The 9,512-nt window shown below is 36.1% G+C and overlaps 2 protein-coding genes across 2 annotated transcripts; one reads left to right on the top strand and one right to left on the bottom strand.

Annotated features, from left to right (window-relative positions):
• Positions 1 to 4,189: 4,189 nt before the first annotated feature.
• LOC113276360 (chaperone protein dnaJ 16-like) lies at positions 4,190 to 7,486 on the top strand. The gene is made up of 12 exons (XM_026525958.1): positions 4,190 to 4,348; positions 4,482 to 4,797; positions 5,004 to 5,127; positions 5,307 to 5,389; positions 5,502 to 5,613; positions 5,709 to 5,813; positions 5,976 to 6,026; positions 6,150 to 6,239; positions 6,338 to 6,446; positions 6,564 to 6,712; positions 6,791 to 6,844; positions 6,948 to 7,486. The coding sequence occupies exons 2-12, from the start codon at positions 4,652 to 4,654 to the stop codon at positions 7,233 to 7,235; spliced, it is 1,311 nt and encodes a 436-aa protein (XP_026381743.1). The 5' UTR covers positions 4,190 to 4,348; positions 4,482 to 4,651; the 3' UTR covers positions 7,236 to 7,486.
• Positions 7,487 to 7,601: 115 nt separating this feature from the next.
• Positions 7,602 to 9,044, bottom strand: LOC113276361 (peroxidase 31-like). Its single transcript, XM_026525959.1, has one exon. It carries the CDS (start codon positions 8,881 to 8,883, stop codon positions 7,876 to 7,878), a length of 1,008 nt encoding a protein of 335 aa, XP_026381744.1. The 5' UTR covers positions 8,884 to 9,044; the 3' UTR covers positions 7,602 to 7,875.
• Between the last annotated feature and the right edge of the window lie 468 nt (positions 9,045 to 9,512).

Raw genomic sequence — 9,512 nt, forward strand, 5'->3', positions numbered from 1 at the left:
TATCTCAAAATTGCCCTTACTTTAAAAGAAAAACTAGTTTAGAACCGGCTCAAGCCATTGCTGGCACCATGGGTACGTGACAGTAGCTTCCAAATAACAAATGGGTTTCTGATCAAAATAGCATTGCTGCTTATCTTGTTAATCATTTTTCAAAACTTTTGAGTAAAGAACTGGATGTCCCTTCCGAACCTATTCAATTCAGCGCCATCATCCTGATCGAAAGTGACCAAAAGTCTAGTCGTTGTTACGTCTACAAAGACATTTGGAATGTCATAAAGAAGATGCGCTCGTTGAAATCACCAGGACCAGACAGGATGCCACGATTACTTTATAAGAGGTGTTGGGAACTGATTGGAGAAGATGCTCCTAAAGAAATCAAAGTATGTGTTGGGAATGGAAATATTATAAGAGGTATGAACCACACTAATCTTGTCTTAATTCCAAGAGTTAAGTGTCCTACTATGCCCGCGGATCATAAGCCTATTGAACTTTACTATATTGTAATCAGGACTCAAAGAATAAAACCATACTTGGATAGTTTTTTTGGTAAAGTCCAGTCTGCCTTTATCCTTGGTAGATTAATTTTGGACAACATCACTGCTACAGAAGAATTATTTCATTCCATGAATCAGTGTAATTCTATAAAAGGTTCATTTGCTTTTAAAATCGATATTAGTAAAACATATGATAGTGTATGTTGGAGATTTTTTATTTATTGCTCAAAAATATTTGGCGTATTAGGTAAGAGTCACAATCTGATAATGCAATGTATCACCTCTGCTTCTTTTTAAATTATAGTCAATGGCGGCGCTGAAGGCTTCTTTGTGAGTGAGAGAGCATTGAGACAAGGTTGTCCTATCTCAATGTATCTATTTATCCTCTGCACGCAGTTTGTTTTAGGTTATGAAAAGTATAGAAAACTACATCCCCTACAATGGATACAAATTGAATAGATGGGCATTTGCTGATGATTTACTAATGTTCGGAATGCTCATTAACCAAACTATAAATTCTCTCCAACACATTCTCAACAAGTAGGAAAGGTGGAGTGGTCAACATGCTAATATTCAAAAATCTTCGATTATATTCATTAAAGGTGTCCTTACTCAGAAACAAGATGAAGTAGCAACAAAACTCGGAGTGCAGAAAATGAAAAATGACGACAAGTATCTTGATAAAGATTTTTTGAAACCAGCGTATATAACGAACTCGTATGACTTTCTAATGCTTAGATTTGAAGAGAAAAATATAGCAGGGTAGGAGGAATTTCATGACTCATGCATGCAGAGCAACTACGATAAAGCATGTTTTAGGCCTAGTTTCATCATATTACATGGAAATGAACTTGTTCTTAATAAAGTCATCAACAAGTTGACAAGAGTTATAAGGAATTTATGGTGGTTCCATTCGAAGGATACCAAAAGACATATTACATCAAATGGGAGAAGTTTGAGGGGGGAAATCGCAGGGAGGGATGGGATTTAGATCACTAAAGGATCCCAACAAAGCGCGCTTATCGGAGACATCAGTCTTTCAAAAATATTTGGAAATTTCTTATGTGTCTAAAAAATAGAGGCTAAATATCGGAGACATCAATCTTTCTAGGAGTGTAAAACACCAACCTCTTGTTCTTCTATATAGAATGTTAATGCTCAACTGTCAGGAGGATATGAGAAAAAGATGTTGTTGGACAGTAGGAAATGATGAAACAATTGAGGTTTAGAAAGAACCATGGATTCCATAAAACCATGATCATTTTTTTAAGAAGAAAATCATCACAGAGTTGGCATTAGATATGTGAAGGACTTGGTTATACAGAATATCATAGCTGCGCAAGTGCTGAACATATATAATCCTGATGCTTAAGATGATAACCAAGATATGGTTATATGGACTCAACACCCCAATCGGGATTTCTCAACATAATCATTTCAAAAAATCCTGAAGACTAGTCAACCATCTATGCCAAACTCTCTTGAAGAGCATACTCCTTGGAAACGTTTTTGGAATGTCAAATGCATACCCCCTTCCCTAGAATTCAGATATTTCTACTGGAGATTGCTCCAAAAAGGTCCGCCCACTGCCACCCCTATGGAAGATTTGTCCGTGGATCTAACCAAGATTGCAGGCTCTATAAAAATGCTCTTCAAAATTTGGATCATTTGTTCTTTTATACCCAATACAAAGTTTGTGTTATTTGCTTCCCCTATAAATTTCAGTCCTGATCTTAACCCAAACTTGTCTATTAAAACCTGCATCAGTGGATGGCTAGGGAAAGCTGATTGGTTTCGATTATTTTAGATAGGGAACTAATTTATTCTTGGCTATATGGAAAAGCATAAATGAAATGACATTCAATAATGTGAAACCAGATATGGACAAAATTATAAAAAATACATACTACTGGCATGATTTTTATTCCCGGCTAGAGGAAGATGACACCATTTCTTACTCCCTTCGTCCCTAAATAGATGACCTATTTATTTTTAAATTTTGTCCCACTAATAGATTTTTTTATTTATAGAAAAGGATAAATTTATTAAGACTCAACTAAACAATTACATTGTTTCTGTCAATCTCCAGATTGACAAGACATAGAGATGGAATCATTTGGCATCGAGAAAACAAACATAGTGTGAGTGGCCATACTACCTAACGATGTTTGGGTCAAGATAGTTCTACCAGCTTGGTTAAAGAACTTACCTTTCCATATGCCCAACTTACTGCCAAAATTATCCATCATGTTGCTGAAGGATTCCTGCTTATTTCTCTGAAGAAGAAGGGGGACGCCAAGATACTTTTCCTGCAAACCAATTCTCTTTATATTAAAAATATTAGTGATTTCAGTCTTAAGGTTGTTATCAGTTTTTGGACTGAAAGCAACTCCGGACTTTTCGAAGTTAATTGCTTGTCCAGAAGACTTGCTAAAGTTGTCAAGAATGTCATTAAGAGTTCTAGTACCTGCAGGACAAGCCTTAGAGAAAATTAGAATGTCATCAACAAAGAATAAGTGTGTTATGAGAGGGGCAGTAGGAGCTACCTTGAGACCAAATATGCTATTACTGTTCTGAGCAGCAGTCAGAGATCTAGATAAAACATCCATACACAAAATAAAAAGATAAGGGGACAGTGGATCCCCTTGTCTTAAACCTCTTGTTGGTTTAAATATATCTCCCGCTGAACCATTCAATGATGGCTAACGAACTGAAGGCAGTTTTGTTGTTGTAAGGAGGCCAATAAGCTTGCACTGGAACATCTTTCCCTAAAAGCAATGATAACCATAATTTTTTTGTATCAATATCATTATGTGCTTTTGTAATGAGAAATGTCAAGCATACATATTTTCGTTTTCTGAAATTTTCATGCGGAACTGAAAGGTTCAAGAGGCAGGCGCATCGCGCGTGCGTGTTATACTAATTAGATAATAACTCATTCTTTCTCTATTTGATCATAATGTTTTTGCAATAACGTTATCAAATAGTTTCTACGTTATTCCAAAATAAATGTTGTCATTCATAATTTGTCTTTTAATTAATTAATATTATTTGAAACATAGCATTTCCATAACAAAAACCCTGTCTTAGTTATTTCTTTTTATTTGTGTGAAAGGTGAAAAAAGTTTCTAAAAGATACCGTTGTCCCTTCACTGTCATTTCTCTCCACTCTCTTCGATTTAAATAAATGGATCATTACGGGAATTACTAAATATTATTGATCCAACTTGTATGATCAATTTTGGCGGAGATGACCGATATCTCGTCTAGATTACAATCTTGGTCTTTTACCGAGGAAAATCTCTTAAATCTTGAAAAACAGGATTTGACCGAGACAAGTTAACAAGTCTAGGGATAGCATTGTAAAAATCGAAATGTTGTAAGAAACTTGATTTTCTTTAAGAGGTATACAATTTGAAAACATGAAATTTCATCATGAAATTGTATACATGAAATTGAACACTGTAATTCTTACCGAGTCACTGATGATCTGAGTCAACTCAAACAAGTCATATGAATCCGATTCAGACTGAGTCCACGAGAAAAAACACAAGTGCACATGATCTGAGTTTATGGGCATGAGCTGTTGACTAGCTATTGATTATAGAGAATCTCTATGGAAAGGAAAAAGAAAACAAATAAATAAAGCCTAAAAATGCGCCATTCTTCTCTTTATTTGTAAAAAACTTAAATTTGTGTTTCTCTTTTAGGTTTTCACTTCACTTTATACATACATAATACACAGTGTATAAACAGTGGTAGCAAGAAGAAACAAAAAATGGAGACTGTTCTTATACCACTCACTGACTACTCCAAAGGAATGTATGAATCAATGAATAAGTTAAATAGAAAAGGTAAGCCCTTTTTTGCGTGTAGTAGATAGATTCTTACAGTTACAAACCCTTTTTTTCTATATAAACTACCAATTAAATCTATCCATAAATTTCCACTCTATTTTTTTTGAAATTTGGAAACTGGGTTTTGAAGGTATCTCTCTACAAATTAATTATTAATGATTGAATTTGGAGTAAGAATGAGAATTCATCAAAGGGTTTGAAGGATTTGCGAAGAAATTTGTTATAAAGACATAAAGTTTGGATTTTTGCTTTTGAAAACTCGAGATTTGGGGTGTGAAGAAAAATCAAAAAATAAAAAGAATGTCGACTCACTCTAAGAAGAGTGGGGAAAAGAAAGATGAAGTTGGAAAGCAACAACAAAGAAGAGATCCTTATGAAGTTCTTGGTATCTCTAGAAACTCTACAGATCAAGAAATTAAATCCGCTTACCGAAAAATGGCTCTCAAGTATGTTTTTTTTTGTTTGTTTGTTTGTTTTGCGTGAATAAGGTTTCATATTTTTAGGTTTAAAATTTTAGGGATTCAGAATTAACTCTTAACATTAGGCTTTTAGAACTCGGGTTTTGTTGTTGTCTTTACGGTGTGGTTGATGAGTGTCCGGCTTCCTCATTGTTTTGTGTTGTGTTGGATGTCTTGTTTATTGAAATATTTAGGTATCATCCAGACAAAAACGCTAATGATCCTAAAGCAGCAGATACTTTTAAGGAGGTTACGTTTTCCTATAACATTCTATCTGATCCAGACAAAAGGCGGCAGTATGATTCTGCTGGTTTTGAAGTAAGTTATTTACATGCACAGATAGTATGTGCCAAGTATAGTTTTGATGATATCCGCGTCCTGAATTTGTATAGAGGCTTCGTCCGAGTCAGTAATGGTTCTTGATTCGTTTACCCCATATGCATTTAGTAGGAATTCAGAGTTGATTATAAGGTTTATGTATAATTGATTTTATATAGGCCGTGGAATCAGAAAGTCAAGAATTGGAGGTCGATCTTTCAAGTTTAGGAGCTGTTAACACCATGTTTGCCGCACTTTTCAGGTAAGGTTACTTCTGAAGAGAGTACACATGTGGAGAGATTACTGTTTTCATGGAGACCTGGACTATGAATGATACAAGAATTTGATTCTCACTTCTTATTTGTGCAATATAGTAAGCTTGGAGTTCCTATCAAGACTACTGTTTCTGCAACTATCCTTGAAGAGGCACTGAATGGTGAGGTTACAGTTCGTCCACTTGAGCTGGGGCAACCTTTCAACAAGAAGGTTAGGTTTCTGTTTTCTCGTTCTTTTTTACTTTTTTTTCTTTTTCTTTTTAAATCTTTTGCTTTAGTTCTTAAACTTTTGTCATCTATTTACAGGTAGAAAAACAATGTGCACACTTCTATTCTGTAACGGTTACAGAATGGGAAGCACAAGCCGGGTTAGTTTGTAGAGTGCAATCACCAGATAAAAGCAAATTCAAGGTTTGTGTTAAGTGTAAATCTTGTCTTGTTGGAGAACTTCTTGTAAGGTGCTCCAGAATTTTTTTGTCTTCCTGCTGCAGTTTGGTTTTCAGGCCAGCTAGCTTGTATTTTGATTTCTTTACAGTATATGCTGTAATAATCCCTTTGACTGGTTTTATGCAGCTGTTGTACTTTGAGCAGGAACAGAATGGTGGATTGAGCCTTGTACTTCAGGTACTTTAAAAACTTTATGGTGATTCTTATTCTTTGGAATTGGATTATGCTGTTTGGGAAACTTGCTTGGAAAAATGCATCTTTCGGTTAATATAATAATAATTGCATAATTTTCTGGTTTAGGAGGACAGTGCGAAAACAGGAAAAGTTACATCTGCAGGGATGTATTTTCTTGGCTTCCCTGTGTACAGATTAGAACAAACTGCGAGCTCCGTGAGTCAACACTGTAAATTATTTTGAAATTCAGTTTCAAGAAGGGCATTTCTTCTCTGTTCCATCCTTCGATTTTTGATTGTTGAATGTAACAATAGGTGGGATCTGCAAAAGATCCTGACGCCACCTTTTTCAGAAAATTGGATGGATTTCAGCCATGTGAATTAACTGAGCTAAAAGCAGGCACCCATGTATTTGCTGTTTACGGTGAGTCTTATGCCTTGTTAACTCAGTAAAACGTGTTACTTTTCTTCAACATGCAAATCTCATATGCCCAAATTTCCCTTCCCATACTTCCTCTGATGGATATTAATGTATTTCTAGGCGACAACTTTTTCAAAAGTGCTAGCTATACAATAGAAGTTGTTTGTGCTGCACCATTTTCAGAAGAAAAAGGACAACTTAGGGATGTGGAAACTCAAATCTTAAGTAAGAGGGTCGAACTCTCAAAGTTTGAGAAAGAGTACCGAGAGGTTTGAAATTTCCTTCAAACATATTTTTCCCTGTTGAAATAATTGGATATGGTATATACTAATACGCGGAATTAACAGGTCTTGGCTCAATTCACCGAGATGACAAGTAGATATGCACAAGAAATGCAGTCCGTGAGTTCATATTCCTCATAGCTCTTGTGACCTAATTTCATGGTTTGCACGGAGGATTTCTAATTATAGAAATTTGACACCTTTCTGTATTTCTTCCCTTCAGATAGATGAGCTTCTCAAGCAAAGGAATGCAATCCATGCTTCATATACAAATGGTCCAGCCCTAAAACGGAGCTCAAGTAGTAGAAAGATGAGACATTCCTTCAAGGATTCCTTCAAGAGTGCGAAAGAGGAGGAAAGAGAAGAGGACGAGGAAGAAGAGAAAGAAGAAGAGGAAGATGAAGAAGACACTCCATCTAGAGAGAAGAAACCTAGCACGACAAAGGAGGGGATTAAGAAAAAGAAATGGTATAATATCAACATCAAGCTGGATAAGAGGAAACCTTGCTAAAAATTTACGCAGCTCAGATGCCACGGTCATTTGTTTTCCATCTGTTCCTTTTCTCTTTAACTTGGAGACGAAGAACGAAGATGCTAATGGATGGATAGATCCTATTTTTGTAACTCTAGCACTGCAAAGACAACACCTTGCTGTCATTCTTTTTCCTCCTGTTTCAGTTCTTGTTAATTTTTCCAAAGAATCAAATGAAAAACAGTATGATTTTATTTAGTGAAAACTAATATTTTGTTCCTTGGGTTCCAGAATGCATGAGCAAAAAAAATAAAAATGAATTCATTATGGAAAAAGGGGCTGTCATCAACTCACTGCATGTTCCACCGGGGATCTCCACCACAGGTGTAAACAGTTGAAATCAAATTACAAGATCAATACAATTTATTCAATTTTGTTTTAGTAAATTACTCAAATTACATGCAACAAATAACTTGAAAAGAATGCTTATACAATTACACTGGTAAAACTTCCCACTCAAATTTTAACCAAAAGAACAGAAGAACAAGGGGTTCTGATTTTGTTTGAATAGAAATCATTCACACCCATTTTATCATCTTAACTAATCCCATATCTGAATATAAGCAATCAACATTCTGACTCATATCTGAATAACAGTAATTTATGTTTTGGTCTTTGTTTAAGCCTTAATAGAGTTGAAGGCATCACATCGGTGTCGAACCTCTCCCTTGTGTCCAGTCTTTATGCCCAACACACTAAGTTTCTCCATTGCATGAGAGAACGCCTCAAAGAATGCAGTCTGATTTGTCGCATACAATATAGCAAAGTTTTTAGTCCTTGGGTCTTTAATCAACGCATTATCAGAAGCTAATAATCCCAAACCTCTTTGTAGATTCTGATAATACATGTTATCGAATTTGTTTGGCGTAATCACGTCGTTGAAAGCAGACATGGTTGGGTCGGTCTTGTAAGAACCACAAACTTTCTTCAATCCATCGGCGAATTTGGGGTTCAAGTCAGGATCAACTTGAGATGTCTTGCTGTGGCTGAAGAGTCTATCGGCAAATTCTTTACAATGGGAGAAACCAATTGTGTGTGCACCAGTAAGAGCTACCATTTCTTGGACAGAGAATCCCTTTGCATGGAACAGTTTGATGATTTCATCCATTGACATTTCAGATTTAGGCAAATTAGCTGGGACACGGGAAGCTTGTGATACAAATCCATCTTTACGACCCAGACGAACATTGTAGTATGGTCCACCAACCATGATCACAAGGTCTCTAGCAGCCAGAGCAAGAATGTCAGAACAAGAAACAACACCTGGACAGGCAAGCTCGAGAGCAGTTTTGGCACGAACAACGACATCAAAAGCGTCTCCGGGGAGGGAAAGATTGATGTCCGCGTCACGTTCAGCTTTGTTGAAGGCATTGGATGCTATAAGAACAGAACCGTCACAACCTTCAACCATGCAGTCATGGAAGAAGAGACGTAAGGTGGCGCCAGCGCTGGTGGGGCTGTTGATTTGTTTGGTTGTGATGACATCTTGAATTATGGATTCAAATTTTGGGCATGATTTTGCGTAATAGTCCTTGCTGAGTTTGGATTCAGAAGGAAGAAAATGTAAGGAGGAAGAGACAAGGAATATGACAAAGAAAAATTGTAAAGGTGGTAAAGATAGAGCCATGGGTAGAAAGATTGGGATTGTGATCTGCTTCCTCGCAAAAAGGTTGGGGGACAAGAGGAAGCAGATGTCTTTGTGAGAAAGTTTGAGGAAAATGTAGGGGGTGGTGAGAGGAAAATGAAGGGTGAAGGTGGAGGATTTTGAGTGTTGTGGTTGAGAGAAGTTTTAGGAGGGAGAATGTTTATATTTAGTGTATTTGTTTTGTGGGGGAAAATTCAAACATGAGAATTATAGATGATGAGAATGACAGAGTAAGTAAGAGAGAAAAAAGATGAAACAATTTTCTAACATCATTCGACTTTTCTATACCTTAAGAACTCCTAGAGACTAGGCATTTGGGGCTTGTTTTAGACATTTTGACCATACATCTAGTTTTGCTTATTTTTCTAACTGAATTTTCTCTATATTTGTAACTATCTATACAAATAGATTCTAACTTTCAGTTGTTCGATTTCGGACTTCAGATAACGCCGGCCAGTTTTTCTTTTTCTTTTTTAATAAGAAAGAAAATTTTATTCAATCAATCAAACTATAATAATGAGTTTCTCTCTAATGAGAGTTCGAAGCCACTGATGGATTTTGTCCAACAAATAGGATTACTGCTAATTCTAGCCTGTTTTGCCAAACAATCT

Source organism: Papaver somniferum, chromosome 4, assembly GCF_003573695.1.
Source record: "Papaver somniferum cultivar HN1 chromosome 4, ASM357369v1, whole genome shotgun sequence".
NCBI lineage: Eukaryota > Viridiplantae > Streptophyta > Magnoliopsida > Ranunculales > Papaveraceae > Papaver > Papaver somniferum.